General features: G+C 44.4%; 1 protein-coding gene across 3 annotated transcripts in view; it reads right to left on the reverse strand.

The window, feature by feature from the left end:
* HLTF (helicase like transcription factor) overlaps nt 1-16,649 on the reverse strand; it is a 121,945-nt gene that overhangs the window by 2,650 nt on the left and 102,646 nt on the right. For all 3 annotated transcript variants that reach the window (XM_088472050.1, XM_088472049.1, XM_088472048.1), the window contains one exon: nt 1,939-2,119. In XM_088472050.1, the coding sequence (XP_088328176.1) occupies nt 1,939-2,119 (181 nt within the window). The remainder of the gene's footprint in view (nt 1-1,938; nt 2,120-16,649) is intronic.

Consider the following 16,649-nt stretch of genomic DNA (forward strand, 5'->3'; position numbering starts at 1 on the left):
ATGTAAAGCTGCAAATTCAGTTGTGCAGAGGCAATAGCCTACCGACCATTATAAATGTTTGGGGCCCACCTAAATAACTGTAATACTATTTCCCAACAGTGAAGGGTCTTGCCATGTGAAGTTGTGCGTTTTCCTGGTATTGTTTGGGTGCAGACATTCCCTGAGAATGCAAGGTCAATTCTAATCACTACTGAATGATCATATTCATCCTATTTAGCAGCACTTCTGCCCTGACAGAAGGGTTATCTTCTGGGATGACACTGGTTCCCTCCAGAGAATACTTGATGCCATCCAATGTTTGATGAGCGCAACACAAATTATCCTTACGTCATGGCCTTCTCCGTCACCACAACCCATTCAGACATTCTGGAACAAAGCCTGAGACAGCGCTTTGCACCACCAAGCAGGTGTCAGCTGAGTGAATGGATGGTGCACAATGATAGTCTTACATCCATGGTGCATACAGGCAATACTGACGAGAAGTGGTGGCCCCAAATCCGATCAACTTTATAAAAAGATTTCCTTTATGTTGTCTACTATGTGTACACCCTGCTAGAAAATGTAGCTAACAAATTAAAAAGTTATACTCATATATGTATATTACAGCTGCTGTATAAGTGGCCATTTACTAAAATTGGTGTAAAGAAAAGGGGTGCTAAATACACGTCATATAATCACATTTGTTTTTCCTTTTCTAAACTGAACTACCGTATATACTCGAGTATAAGCCGAGTTTTTCAAATTTTTTGTGCTGAAAAAGCACCCCCTCGGCTTATACTAGAGTCATGCCCGCATGGTACGCTGCTGAGTAGCGTACCATCCGGGCCGCGGTGCAGACTGTGTCACAGCCTGCACCGCGTGTGTAGCGCTGACCGGACGGAGTTCGGTCAGCACTACACACTGCTAAACACACAGCCGCCGGAGCCGGCAGCTATGTGTTTGGTGTAATCAGCAGCCGCTGAGAGTCTGTCAGACTCTCAGCGGCTACTGCTGCTCCCACTGCGGGAGCCATCTTCCGGCTCTCGCAGTGGGTAATGGGAGAGACGTCGTCATGACGACGTCTCTCCCATTATGCAAAGCGGCGGAGGAGCCTGTAGCAGCGTCGGGACCAGGAGCGGGGTTACAGGTAAGTGTTTTTTTTTTACATTTCTTTCTACTGGGGGGGCTACTTCCGGGGGGTACTACCAGGGGGGGATATCGCTACTGGGGGCACTACCAGACGGGGGGGATTAATAATGGGGGAACTACCAGGGGGGCGGATGTTGCTACTGGGGGCACTACCAGGGAGGGGGGGAATACTGGGGGCACTACCAGGGGGGATGTTGCTACTGGGGGCACTACCAGGGGGGGATTACTACTGGGGACAGTACCAGAGGGGGGATTACTACCAGTAGCTGCTGCATTTCCCACCCTAGGCTTATACTCGAGTCAATAAGTTTTCCCAGTTTTTTGTGGTAAAATTAGGTACCTCAGCTTATATTCGGGTCGACTTAAACTCGAGTATATACGGTAGTTAAAATAGAATCCAATAGGTTGCCTTTGAATAGGTTTTAACAAATGGGGTCTGTAACAAAGCAAGCTCTTCTTTCATATACAGGAGTAGATATGGATGTGATAACTTGTTTTATTGAATTAGGTACTGCTCAGAGCAGCTCCGTGTGTAAAGTATAAAATCAAAACATGAATCAACTGGTAAACGTTCAGTTTTTTCTTAAAAATGTCAGTGTCCGTTTTTAGAAATGCCCTTTGTTCTACCAATAAATCCCTTGTCTCAAGAAACACCCATGACATGCAAATACAGTGTCTTACTACTTCCCAATTGTAAACAAATGCATAAAGTACCTACAAGATCAGTCCACATATTCATTAACAGAGGTAAAGAAGTTGCAGTAAAAATGTGTGTACTTTATATACATATACAATCAATCATCTACTTACAGGATCCATTAAAAACACACGAGATGCTGCAGTCAGGTTCAAGCCAACACCTCCAGCTTTCAGTGACAGCAGCATAATGGCTGGAGAGCCAACATGACTGCTCTGGAAAGACTGAATTGCTTCTGTTCGCTTTTTCTGTGTCATCGAGCCGTCCAAGCGTGTAAACATGAAGCCAGACTCACTATGCAGAAAAATGAGGACAGTATACAGTTTCTATGACAACGGATATTGCATGGATGAACTGGCGTCAATCCTGTGTTGTTTTGAATAAAACTAGGTTACATAACTGCTAAGCAAGGGGTCAAAAGGCTAAACATGGCAGAATTTGTAACATGATGCTGAACGTATGAAACATTGCTAAGCTATTAGTTTTGCAGCTTCGCTATTTGTGCCAATCAAATTCAACATGCAGAACAGTTCAGCCCAAGGATGATAAAACATAGGGGTGCAATATAAGCACATGCAGTAATAATAGATCAAAGCACTGCAAACTTGTTTAGTCAGTGCACCCATTAGAACCCTACACAACATATGATGCAATAAAAGCAATCTGTCACATTCACGTATCTATTACTATTATGATTGTCATTGTAAGATGCCACAGTACTACATAGCACTTATGACAACCTGCATTACATCACATAACTAAATAATACATCCTACTATAGTGTATTTGTGTGCTTTTTCCAAATCGAGTAATGTATTGTTGCTATTTTTGTTGGAAGAGAGAAGAAATATAATCCCAGAGGTTCAACGGTTATAAAAGCCTTTCATCTATAATAAATGAGAAGGAAGCAGGCTGTCTGCATGTTAGATTGAAGGCTCTGCCTGTAATAATGATAGAAATGCAATGGTTCTGTATGAATGGTGGTCAACAGATGCAGGTAAGGAATAATTTGTATACTAGTTGGTAGAATTGATACGGAGAGGTTTAATTCTTCACTCTACAGGTTAGGTGGTATAATGCTGGTTGGCAAAAACTAACTCAGCGAATGTGAATGTCTTCTAGAGAGGAAGAAACAGTGCTACAACTTTGTAACTGCCTAATCCTATCATAAAAACACACAAAAATGGGGGAAAAACCCACAAACACAATGATAAACTGAAAAGGTCATGCACATCTGCTAGCGTATTTGTAGTTTCAGAGTACTTAAAACTCCTATAGTCTTAAAACTACACCAAAGACTTAAAAATGTAAAAAGAGTACTATATCATATACATACATACATGCATACATGCATACATGCATACATACATGCATACATGCATACATACATGCATACAAGACTAAAATTTTCTGGCCTTAACCAATATGTATCAGATTGCACCCTATTATTTCCACAGAAACCAGTGATGATATCACAGCAAGAGGTTAACAAAATAAAAAAAAGTTTGTGGGGGGAGTGGGGGATGACTGTCGGTAAATTACCTTGTAAATTACGTAACTACTATCGTGAAAATAAAATGTAATTTTACAAACAAATACATCAACCACTTTCAAATTTGGAGTGATTAGAGGGATTTTTTTTGTGCTTAATGTTTAATTTCTTTGTTGCAGGCTTATTAATGTCAGCCCAGACAACTAGGTTGCCTGTTGCTTTATAGAGCACGGCAAGACCATACAATACTGAGGCTGTCCCGATCGCATACTTGTAGCTCTGCCAGACAGTAGCCCCTATGTTAGATTAGCAAAGCCAAAATGTGAAGTTCATAGAGCTGTAGAAAGGAAGACAGAGTCACAAACTAGGTTGGCTTTACATTACTGATACTACAGGCCTCAAAGGAAACAAGTTTTAGGTAAGTAAAATAATGGCCATTTCTTGAAACGGCCCAATGTCAGCGAAGATGACCGGGGATGTCCCAAGATCAACGAGGAGGAAATAACGTGGGAATGCACCACCGCTTACAACGGGTTCCACACACAAGAAGCAACAATCTGCAAACATTTCCAGGCACAAGATCACTTAGTGAGAGAGAACCACACTGCAATATAATATATCTTCTCCTATGATGCCATATCAAAGATGCAGAATCCACATGTTGAGGGACCTTGTACAGAAAAAGCAGTGTATGAACAAATGGATAGTGTGCACAAACCGCCTGTCAGTAGTTCATTTGTATACCCAGTGCACCCTATGAGACTCAAAGAATCAAGCAAAGAAGTTGGGTCTAAAACCCGTAGAGATGGACAAAATGGCCGCTGGACCAAATTTGCTAAAGAGAAAAAAGGAGAAACCCTAACAAAGTCTGTCATTAGTAGGGGTGAGCGGGTTCGGATTTCTGAAATCCGAACCCCCCCGAGCCCCCCCGATCCGAGTCCGATCCGAGTCAGGCTCGACTTTTCCCGCCTGACTCGGATCTGAAATCGAGGCAAAACGTCATCATCCCGCCTTCCGAGTCTCGCGGGTTTTGGATCCTATATAAGGTACCCGCGTCGGCGCCATTTTCTCACTCGGCTGTGGACAGTGAAGAGGGAGGGTGGGAGTTAGGGCTGTGTAGTGTAGTGTAGCTGTTGTCCACTACTTCAAAGTCCATAGGGGCTGGCTGTGTTGTGCTGTGCTGCTGTTGTTAATAGGGGCTGTGTCCACTACTTCAAAGTCCATAGGGGCTGGCTGGACTGTGTTGTGCAGTCAGTTCTCCATAGGGGCTGTGTCCACTCCAAAGTCCTGTGCAGTGTCCCAGTCCTAAAGGAGTGCTGTAGTGTTGTCCAGGGGGTGCTCTGTCCATCAGGGGTGCTCCCCCCAAGTGCTAAAAAAATAATATATTTTCTGTGTTTGTGAATTGTGTGCGCAGTAGCCGCACGTGCATCAACAAAGTAGTGCCAAGCGTGCGCCTGTGTCATAAGTAAAGGGCCGGCTGGCTTGACCGTTAAAGGGTGCTGTAACCCCCAAAGTACACTCCAGTCCAAACCAAAAAAAAAATTATTTTCTGTGTTTGTGAATTGTGTGCGCAGTAGCCGCACGTGCATCAACAAAGTAGTGCCAAGCGTGCGCCTGTGTCATAAGTAAAGGGCCGGCTGGCTTGACCGTTAAAGGGTGCTGTAACCCCCAAAGTACACTCCAGTCCAAACCAAAAAAAAAATTATTTTCTGTGTTTGTGAATTGTGTGCGCAGTAGCCGCACGTGCATCAACAAAGTAGTGCCAAGCGTGCGCCTGTGTCATAAGTAAAGGGCCGGCTTTCTTGACCGTTAAAGGGTGCTGTAACCCCCGAAAGTACACTCCAGTCCAAACCAAAAAAAAATTATTTTCTGTGTTTGTGAATTGTGTGCGCAGTAGCCGCACGTGCATCAACAAAGTAGTGCCAAGCGTGCGCCTGTGTCATAAGTAAAGGGCCGGCTGGCTTGACCGTTAAGGGTGCTGTAACCCCCGAAAGTACACTCCAGTCCAAACCAAAAAAAAATTATTTTCCGTGTTTAGCCGCACGTATATATCAAATCGATATAACATAAATGGAGGACCAAACTTTCTCCGATAAAAATAAAATAGAGAAAGATCAAGAACCACTTCCTCCTAGTGCTGAAGCTGCTGCCACTAGTCATGACATAGACGATAACATGCCATCAACGTCGTCTGCCAAGGCCGATGCCCAATGTCATAGTAGAGGGCACATACAATCCCAAATGGCAAAGTTCAGGAAAATGACCTTGAAAAAGACATTTAAATCAGCTGAAGAGAAACGTAAACTTGCCAATATGCCATTTACGACACGGAGTGGCAAGGAACGGCTAAGGTCGATCCCTAGTATGTTCATGACTAGTGGTTCAGCTTCACATGACGATGGAAGCCCTCCTCCCACTAAAAAAATCAAAAGAGTTAAGCTGGCAAAAGCACAGCGAAGAACTGTGCTTTCTAAGAAGATATCACAAATCCCCAAGGAGAGTCCAAGTGTGGTGGTGGTTGCGATGCCTGACCTTCCCAGCACTGGACGGGAAGAGGTGGCTCTTTCCACCATTTGCACGCCCCCTGCAAGTGCTGAAAGGAGCACCCACAGTCCACTTGCTGATATGCAAATTGAAGATGTCACTGTTGAAGTACAACAGGATGAGGATACTGGTGTAGCTGGCGCTGAGGAGGAAGTTGGCGAGGAGGATTCTGATGGTGATGTGGTTTGTTTAAATCAGGCTCCGGGGGAGACAGTTGTTGTCCGTGGGATGAAAAAGCCCATCACGGTCATGCCTGGGCAGAAGACCAAACATTCCACCTCTTTGGTCTGGCAATATTTCTATCCAAATCCGGACAACAACTGTCTTGCCATATGTACCATATGTAAAGGTGAAATAAGTAGGGGTAGGGACGTCAACCACCTAGGAACATCCTCCCTTATACGGCACCTGCAGCGCGTTCATAAAAAGTTACTGTCAAGTTCAGAAACTTTGGCTAAGACCGTAAGCAGTCCAGGGACACCTAAATCCCGTTGTCCTGTTGTATCCAAGCGCCTGCAAACCACACCGTCAACTCCCTCCTCGTCAATTTCCTCCTTAGTCAGGATCGGAAGTAGTCCTGCAGGCCATGTCACTGGCATGACTGACTCTCCTATCCGGGATTCCTCTGGAGGATCCTGCATTGCTACGCCTACTGCTGCCGCTGCTGCTGTTGCTGCTGCTGGGAGTCGTTCATCATCCCAGAGAGGAAGTAGGAACACCACTACTTTTACTAAACAATTGACCCTCCAACAGTCCTTAGCGAGGAGGATGAAGTACGACAGCAGTCATCCTGAAGCAAAACGTATAACTGAGGCCTTGACTGCTATGTTGGTGTTAGACGTGCGTCCGGTATCCGCCATTAGTGCAGTGTGATTTAGACAATTGATGGAGGTAGTGTGTCCCCGGTTCCAAATCCCGTCTAGATTCCACTTCACTAGGCAGGCGATACCGAGACTGTACAGAAACGTCAGAAAAAGTGTCCTCAGTGTCCTGAAAAATGCCGTTGTACACAATGTCCACTTAACCACGGACATGTGGACAAGTGGAACAGGGCAGACTAAGGACTATATGACTGTGACAGCCCACTGGGTAGATGTATCACCTTACGCAGCAACAGCAGCAGCGTCACCAGTAGCAGCATCTCAGAAACGCCAGCTCGTTACAAGGCAGGCTACGCTGTGTATCACCGGTTTCAGTAAGAGGCACACCGCCGACAACCTCTTAGAGAAACTGAGGGAAATCATCGCCCAGTGGCTTACCCCACTTAGACTCTCCTGGGGATTTGTGATATCTGACAACGCCACCAATATTGTGCGGGCATTACATCTGGGCAAATTCCAGCACGTCCCATGTTTTGCTCACACAATAAACTTGGTGGTGCAGAATTTTCTGAAAAGCGACAGGGGCGTGCAGGAGACGCTTTGGGTGGCCCGAAAAATTTCTGGCCACTTTCGCCATTCAGCGACTGCGTGCCGACGACTGGAGCGCCAGCAAACACTCTTGAACCTGCCCCGCCATCACCTAAAGCAAGAGGTTGTGACGCGGTGGAACTCAACCCTCTATATGCTTCAGAGGATGGAGGAGCAGCAAAAGGCCATACAAGCCTATACATCCACCTATGACATAGGCAAAGGAGGGGGTATGCACCTGACTCAAGCGCAGTGGAGAATGATTTCCGTGTTGTGCAAGGTTCTCCAGCGCTTCGAACTTGCCACACGTGAAGTCAGTTCAGACACAGCCAGCTTGAGTCAGGTCATTCCCCTCATCAGACTTTTGCAGAAGCAGCTGGAGAAAGTGAAGGAGGAGCTAAGACGGAGCGATTCCGCTTGGCATGTGGGACTTGTGGATGAAGCCCTTCATTCGCTTTGCCAGGATTCCAGGGTGGTCAATCTGTTGAAATCAGACCACTACATTTTGGCCACCGTGCTTGATCCTAGGTTTAAAGCCTATGTGGTGTCTCTCTTTCCGGCCGACACAAGCCTGCAGAGGTGCAAAGACCTGCTGGTGAACACACTGTCAGCTGAAGCGGAACGTGACACGTCAACGGCTCCTTCATTTTCTCCCGCAACTGGGGCTGCCAGGAAAAAACTTAGGTATCCTAAGCAACCCGCTGGCGGTGATGCAGGGCAGGCAGGACCAAGTTTGGACATCTGGTCCGGACTGAAGGACCTGGCAACAATTTCTGACATGTCTACTGTCACTGCATATGATACTGTCACCATTGACAGAATGGTGGAGGATTACATCGGTGACAGCATCCAAGTAGGCATGTCAGACAGTCCATACCTGTACTGGCAGGAAAAAGAGGCAATTTGGAGGCCCCTGTACAAGCTGGCTCTATTTTACCTGAGTTGCCCCCCCTCCAGTGTGTACTCCGAAAGAGTGTTTAGTGCAGCCGGGAACCTTGTCAGCGAAAGGCGTAGGAGGTTGCTTCCACAGAATGTGGAGAAGATTATGTTCATCAAAATGAATTATCAGCTCTTCCAGGGAGACCAGCCTCCAGAAGGTACAGAGGGACCTGTGGTGGTGGATTCAAGTGGGGACGAGTTAATACTTTGTGAGGATGAGGATGTACACACTGAAGAGGGTGAGGAATCGGTGGATGAGGAGGATGAGGATGACATCTTGCCTCCGTAGAGCCAGTTTGTGCAGGGACACATTAATTGTCAGCTTGTTTTGTGGGGGCCCAAACGAACCAATCATTTCAGCCACAGTTGTGTGGCAGACCCTGGCGCTGAAATGATTGATTTGTTAAAGTGTGCATGTCCTGTTTATACAACATAAGGGTGGGTGGGAGGGCCCAAGGACAATTCCATCTTGCACTTCTTTTTTTTCTTTGCATTATGTACAGTTTGGGGCCTAGTTTTTCTAACTGCCATCCTGTCTGCCACTGCAGTGTCACTCCTAGATGGGTCACGTGTTTGTGCCGCCCACTCGTGTCGCTTAGCATAGTCATCCAGCTACCTCGGTGCAACCTTTTGGACATGAAAACACTATTGTGAGGTGTGAGGTGTTCAGAATAGACTGGAAATGAGTGGAAATTAAGGTTATTGAGGTTAATAGCATAGGAGCAGAGAAACCAACAAATTCTGTGATTTTAGCTGTTTTTATGCTTTTTAAAAAAAAAATACAGATCCAAAACACAAAACCCAGAACCCAAAACACGGAAGGGTGGTTTTGGCAAAACCAATCCAGATCCAAAACGCGAAGAAAGATCCAGATCCAAAACCAAAACACAAAACACGAAAAGTGGCCGGTGCACACCCCTAGTCATTAGCCTAATCAGAGGGAGAATTTGGTGAGTGAAAAGCCCATACTGTCTCTTGGGAGAAAGTTTACTAAGTATGGGATGTCTGAAAGGAGACTGACACTTGGTCATTCTCCAAAAGGCATTCATCTAGACACTTGGGGGTTTATTTACGAAGAGTTGGGTTGTAAAACCCAGCGCCTCTGATAGTGTTTACTAGCAAGACACAGCTAGACAAAGTATTGCCCTTTTAAATATCGGGCTTAAAAACGATCAGAAGCATTGGGTTATAAATAAACCCCTTAAGAGAATGAGAGCAAGGCATAAAGGAGCTGATTCACAGCCTGTTTGCAGAGCATATCTTAAATGATTTAGCACTGCCCATGCTCTAATTAAGTGATGCAGTGTCGTAACGCATTTTAATCACATCGCCACTTAAGACAGGGGAGACGTAACTAGGCTGTAGCGGGGCATTCTCATGTAGGCAAAACTCAGTGAGGGTATGTAACTGTGCCTGTTTCCAGGCATATAATTTGTACCAAGCATAGGCTGGTGCATTGTGCCCTGATGATGAAGACAAATAGAAAACAAAGTGTACGGAGAGCGGTGTTGGAGCATATACGGACGATTTGCATTAAACTCAGCATTAGGCCCATAATCTTTTATTTCAATCAGCAAGTAGCACCCCTATATTTTCATGCCTAAGAAGGAGTTTGTTTATTAGCTGGAAGAATAATACATAACCTCAAAGGCAACAGACCTACGTGAAAAACTAATTATCCTTAGAAAGAATAGACCGTAAGCTCAAACAGATATTGAGAAGTTTCAACCGTGACCAGAAAATATGAATCCTAGAAACCATGGCCAAGCAAATGCAAATTCTGACCCAGCACATAGAATAGGAAAATTACTGAGAATCAAGCCAAGAAGTGGGGTCTTATGCTCGTAGAGATGGACAAAATTACCTCTTGACCAAATCTGCCAAAGAGAAAAAGGGAGAATCCCTAACAGTCTGTCATTAGTCTAATCATTTTAAAAGGAGACTACTTTTGCCACTAATGGAGATTAGACCTGATAAGGGAACGTTTAAAAAAATATATGTATTAAAAAAGACTTTAGTAAAAACAGTGTCCAAGAGCTTCCATTTGATAATATGGACAACAGGTGAAAAAAGTGGACGTTGAAACCTTAAACTACACGGACATAGCATGTTAATAGCAAATTAAAAACTTGAGGCTCATGCAAAGTCAGGAAAAGTCTCCGAATTAGATATAACAAGATTACAGAGGTTACTATGACCAAAGACACAATTTCTTATGTGCACACCTGCAGAGGTTTCAGAAGACCTCTGCTGCTTGTCCTGGACACTATGAATTGGTAGACACCAGGGATAAAATGGTAAGCCTTGGCACTGACAGCCAAATGGAGGCCCTGCATCCCAGGTGAGGACCCATAAGCAGTCACAAGGCTCACAGTTGGGTAAGCCATATAAAACATAAAAGTGGATTTTGGGTACTCACCATAAAATACCCTTTCCTCATAATCCATCTGCGGGACACTGGCAATGACAGCGAGGCTTCACAAACCAAGCCTAACAAGGCAGGACACGGTCTCGCAAAGCCGCACGTAAAACCTTTTGGCCAAAACTAGCATCACTGGAACCAGAAGTAAAATTGAAATACTAAGGAGAAATAGGAGGTACAACCTTTTTCTTTTTTGAAAGACGTCTGAGGTGGTGATGGGTGGTCACATTATCAGTTATGTTTCTAACAGAGGGAGTTGGAGCAAGCGTAGGAGTCTAATTGCTTACTTAACGGAGACTGTACAAATGTTAATTTATTTATTTACAATTGCTTCAGAGTTTCGTCTTGACCCAAGCTCGTAAAAATCTGGCTTTTCAGCGGACACTAATATTATACATGAGGTAATAAGTCCCTTTTAGCACACATGGAGAAACCATGGCATACCAGTCTATCATGTGGTTGTCATCAGACATTCTAACAGTTCTTCACGAATGACCTTCTCCAAGGATATTCATGATCTTTTCTATACCTACTTTAAAAATCTTTATACTAATTCTCCTGTGGACTCCACCCTTCAGTCTCAGCTTCTTCGTGAAGGTAATCTTCCCACATGACACCCTCTCAAAGAACATTTCTAGAGGGAGAAATTGCTGAAGAAGAATTTAATTTTACTATTTTACATCTTCTCCCAAATAAATCCCCTGGTCCTGATGGATTCTTTTGGGAATGCTACAAGCTCCTCCAACAGGATTTACTTTTCAGTCTTCTGGAACTCTATAATACCATTCTAATAGATGCCGCAAACATAACAAAGACCCCCCCACCTTACCTTGCTCAACCTTAGCTTTAAAATTTTGTGAAAGATTATGGCCACCAGACTTCAACACATTTTGCCTTAGTTGCTCATCAGCTGGGCTTTGTTTCTGGTTGTCACTCAGATTGTAATATTCGTACATTTATGCCCCGCATGGTGGAATTCTCGCACAAACCCCAGACTGAAGCTATGCTCCTGAGCTTGGATACACATAAAGCTTTTGATTATGTCTTGTTCCCACCTATATGCAGTGCTTGAACATGGGAGTCTGACCAAGACTTTATACAGTTGATTAAGTACTTTTATTCATCTCCCTCTACTTCTCTCCTTATTAATGGTTTCTAGGGCAAAAGACTATTCTTGGGCTATGGGACCCACCAGGGGTGCCCCTTTCTCAACTCTTATTCAGTTTGGCTATAGATCCCCTCCTTTGCTTACTCCAAAAGTATCTCGATTGGTTGTCATGAAATTAAGGTGACTGCGTTTGCCAACGATCTCCTTCATTATATTTATGACCTTCAGGATTCTTTAACTCAGGTCTTACATTTGTTCGATCTATTTGGCCAGATCGCTGGATTTTATATTAACCCTAGTAAATCTGTAGAAATGTTACTTGATGTACAGCGACTCTGACCCCTATGGGGTGAGCTTCTCCCCATCCAGTGAGACCAGTTAGCCTTACCTATCTTTGTATTCAACTGCTAAAGAATATTGCGGATATTTATTGATTGAATGTTACTCCAACTGTTGTGCTTCTCTCTGGTGAATTTAGGGGCTGGAGTATCTTATATGAGCGAATCTCATTAAAATGTATATCTTTTCCTGAGTTACTTGATATGTTGCAGTCACTCCCAATTCTCTTAACTCAAAGAGATGTTATGCTCATTACCTCCATCTTCCGCAACTTTTTGTGGAAGGATGGGCACCCTAGGATTAGTATGAGGAAGCTTGGAGTCAATGGAGGTATTAACTTCCCCAATATACTTACATATAGTAATGCAGTAATTCTGCAAAATCTTAGGGACTGGTTAGGTACTATGGAAATTTACGCTGCTACTGTTGTGCAATACGCATTTCTTCCTGGTATGGATCGGATTAGTTTTCTCCATTTAGATGACCAGAAAGTTACCACAGAATTGCGAGATAACCCACTTCTTTCGTGAACAAGGAAATTGTTGCATGTTCTCCAGCATCATTTGAATCCTGATACCCATAAATTCCTCCATCTTAGTTAGCTACCCTGTTAAATGTCCAGAGGTGCAAGCCCCGTTCCTATTCAGAGGCATCTCAGAAACTTCCAATCATACAGGCATATACCCTTGCATATTTACAGACCCAACATTATATTAGATTGGTTATTCTGACGTTCTCTGAGACCGACTAGCGTAGCCCCCTGGCCTGCCTCTTTACCCAGCCCCTTCCTCATAAAGAAATCTTGGCAGGAGATTATTTGTTTATCAGTGGCTAGCACTGGGATGGTCCATTGGTTGTCCTTCCTATACTGTATCTGACATTATTAGAGCATTTCGGAATATTTGTAGAATTTTGAGAGTTCTTATTCTGAACTGTTCCTTAATGTCGCTCACCAACCCTACTTATCACCTAATCGTAGACGTCTTATAGGCCTATCTCCTACAGCTACTTGTCCGAAATGTCAAACCGATAATACCCACATATTTAATTGTCTGTGGTCTTACCTCATTTGTCATTAATTTTTGGCTTAAGTTAAAAGATATGTGAAAGCTTATTTAGTAACTTATGTTCCATGAACCCCCGAATGGGCAGTGTTGGGTATTCTTCCCAGAGACCAGCGGATGATGTAGAACATTGTTGCTGGCCAAGAAGACCATGCTCCAAACATGTCCCCTGCCTTATGCCTATTTAAGAGAAAGTTATTTTATTTATTCAGTTTGGAGTGGATTGATACTTTATTCCAAAAAGAGAAAATGGTTGAATCCTTTATCGGGGTCTGGGGAAGTTAAAGAGATACTCTGCCTTTGCCTCTTCATTATCTTTGAATCCGATACCAGATATGCCCTTTGTTTTTTGGATGGAGACTCCCTATTGCCCTTACATCACCGGGGTGATGGTCCTCTTGGTTTTATTAAATGTTTTGCTTCTTTTCTTTTGGATTTTCCTTTATATTCTCTCCTGTGTACTGTATTCACCACTCATGTCTGTCCCAATGATAAACTGCTATGGTCTCTAAGATTTTTTTACAAGTTATGTTTCCTATTTGGTTGTCACTTGATTGTCAAATACCACATCCTGATGTTATTTAATATATAGAGTTATGGTAGACTTCCCTAGATAACTCCTTTTCTTTGAGGTCCATAGGGTCCACAGGGATACTATGGTTGGAAGACCAGGCACCAAACAGTTAAAAAGCTTTGGCTCCCAGAATGCCCTGGGTCCTCCTCCATATATACCCCACCCCTAGCCATAGGACTTCAGTTTAGTTAGTCTAAAGGCAGCAGAAGGAAAGAGGAGAAGGAAGAACAATCGCACACCAGAAACACTGTTAAAGAAGATGAGGGAAAGAAATCACCCAATGAAGCCAGGTGCGTCAGGGTGGGTGCCCTGTGGACCCTATGGACCGCAAAGAAAAGGAGTCACCTAGGTAAGTCTACCATAACTCTATCTTTCTTCTTTGGGGTCCATAGGGATCCACAGCGATACCATGGGGATGTCCTAAAGCAGTTCCCCTAGGGTGGGGGATGCTCCTGAGCAGAAATAAGAACTTGTCGCCCAAAGGAATCATCTTGGGAGGCAAAAGTATCAAAGGAATAAAACCTAAGAAAAGTGTGGACAGAAGACCACGTGGCAGCCTTGCACAATTGTTCAGCAGTGGCACCACAACTGAATGCCCAAGACCGAGTTGAATGTGCTGTCACCGTGCTTGGGACAGGAAGATCAGCCTGTGTGTACACCTGAGATAGTCATGCGTAGCCATCTCGCCAGAGTCTGCTTATTAGCTGGCCATCCTCGTTTGTGAAAACCATATAATACATAAAGAGAATCTGATTTTGTAACAGTTTGTACGATCCACATAAATACGGAAAGCACAAACTACATCCAGGGAGGCTTCACCTACAGAAAAGGTCTGGGGCCTGAAAAGCTGGAACAATTATTTCTTAATTTACATGAAAATGGAACACTAACTTAGGAAAGTAACCAACCCTTGTACGAAGAACCGATTTAGCCTGGTGAAAAATCAAAAATGGGGAGCGACAAGAGAGCTCTGCCAAATTCGTGACTCTGCGAGCAGAAGAGATAACAAGAAGAAAAAAATATCTTTGCTGTCAACCACTTCAAATCTACAGAGTCTAAAGGTTCAAATGGGGACGCCTGTATCCCCTTAAGAACCAAAGACACCGGTGGAACATAAGGAGGCTGAACTCACATAATTCCTTGGAAAAAAATTCTAACATCTGGTAATGAAGCAATCTTCTTCTGGAACCAGACTCATAGTGCAGAAACTTGCACTCTCAAAGTGGCCAGGCGGAGACCATTGTCTAACCTTGCCTGCAGAAAAGCCAGTATCCTGGAAATCCTGAACACTCTAGGATCATATTCCTTATGAGAACACCACTGACCAAAAGAATGGTAAATTCTGTAATAGATGCGGGCAGAAGCAGGCTTCCGTGCTCTAAGCATCGTTTGAATTACAGAACTGGAAAATCCCTTAGCTTTTAAGACGGAAGATTCAAGAGCCACGCCGTCAATTTCAGACAGGACAAGTCCTGATATCGGCAGGGATCCTGCGTTAGCAGATCCTGCCACATAGGAAAGGATATGGATTGTCTAACGACAGATGACGTCTGGGCCAAGCCAGAGCCACCAGTATTACTGTTCCACCTTCCTGCTTGAATTTCCTGACTCTTGGAAGAGAAATCGGAGGAAAGAGATACGCCAGCTTGAAGTTCCATCTTACTGCCAGTGCATCCACGAAGGCTGCTGATGGGTCTCTGGACCTGGCCCGTACCTGGGGACCTTGTGGCTGTGGCGTGACGCCATGAGATCTCTCTCTGGTAGACCCAATTTGCTTACCAGGAGCTGAAACACTCTCGGATGGAGAGACCAGTCACCGGCGTGTATGTCCTGGCGACTTAGGAAGTCTGCTTCCTAATTTAGCACTCCTGGTATGAATATTGCCAAGATGGCCGGAAGATGACGTTCTGCCCAAATCAGAACCTTTGTCACTTCTTCCATGTCTGCATAACTTGTGCCTCCCTGATGATGGAGGTAGGCCACTGTAGTTGCATTGTTGGACTGGAACTGGTGTGGCCTGCCCTGGAGCAGGTCCTGTACCTTGATCAGTGCTCTGTATACTGCTCGCAGTTCCGGGATGTTTATTGGCAGATGACTGATTTGTCCATCTTCCCCAGAACGGGCGCCCTTTGTTTAGATGATCCTTTCTCAGCCACCACAGGAGGGAGTGACGAACCTCTGGAGTGAGAAGATCCTCTGAGACCTTATAAGTTGATGCTGTCCGTTCCTCCTGGAGAGAATCAATCTTTGTAGAGGCCTGAAATGTAACTGGGCATATTCCACCGTATTGAAGGTGGATACCATGGACCCCAGGACCTGTATTGCTGAGTCAATGGATACCCTATGATTTTGGAGCAATTTGCGCATCCACAATTGTAGAGCCGAAAACCTGCCCACTGGTAGAAAGATCCTTTGGGCCAGGGAATACAGTAGCGCCCCCAGATGTACCATCTTGTTGGAGAAAGGGAAGACCTTTTCCAATTGATTATCCAGCCCTGCTCCTGTAGACAGGCACTGGTCATCTAGAGATGATGTTGTAAAACCTCCATAGACTGTCAATATCAGGAGGTCATCCAAGTATGGTAGTATCCTGACTCCTTCTGAAATGAGCCGTTATGACCGTCATTATCTTGGTAAACACCCGAGGGACTGTGGACAGACCAAAGGACAATGGTAATGTTGCTGACGAACAGCAAAACTCAGAAACCCTTGATGGATAGTGTAATAGGTGCATGCAGATATGCTTCCTGTATGTCCAGGAAACCATAAAATCTCCAGGTTCCATTGCCCACATAATTGACTGTAGGGTCTCCATACAGAACTTGGGCACATGGATGAACCGGTTGAGAGATTTCAGATTCAGAATAGAGCTATATCCATTTAGCTACTGAATCAAGAACAAATCAGAGTAATAACTCCTTCCTTGTTAGCTA

The sequence above is a fragment of the Taudactylus pleione genome, unplaced genomic scaffold, assembly GCF_031769625.1.
Source record: "Taudactylus pleione unplaced genomic scaffold, aTauple2 ptg000120l, whole genome shotgun sequence".
In the NCBI taxonomy this organism is placed as follows: Eukaryota; Metazoa; Chordata; class Amphibia; order Anura; family Myobatrachidae; genus Taudactylus; species Taudactylus pleione.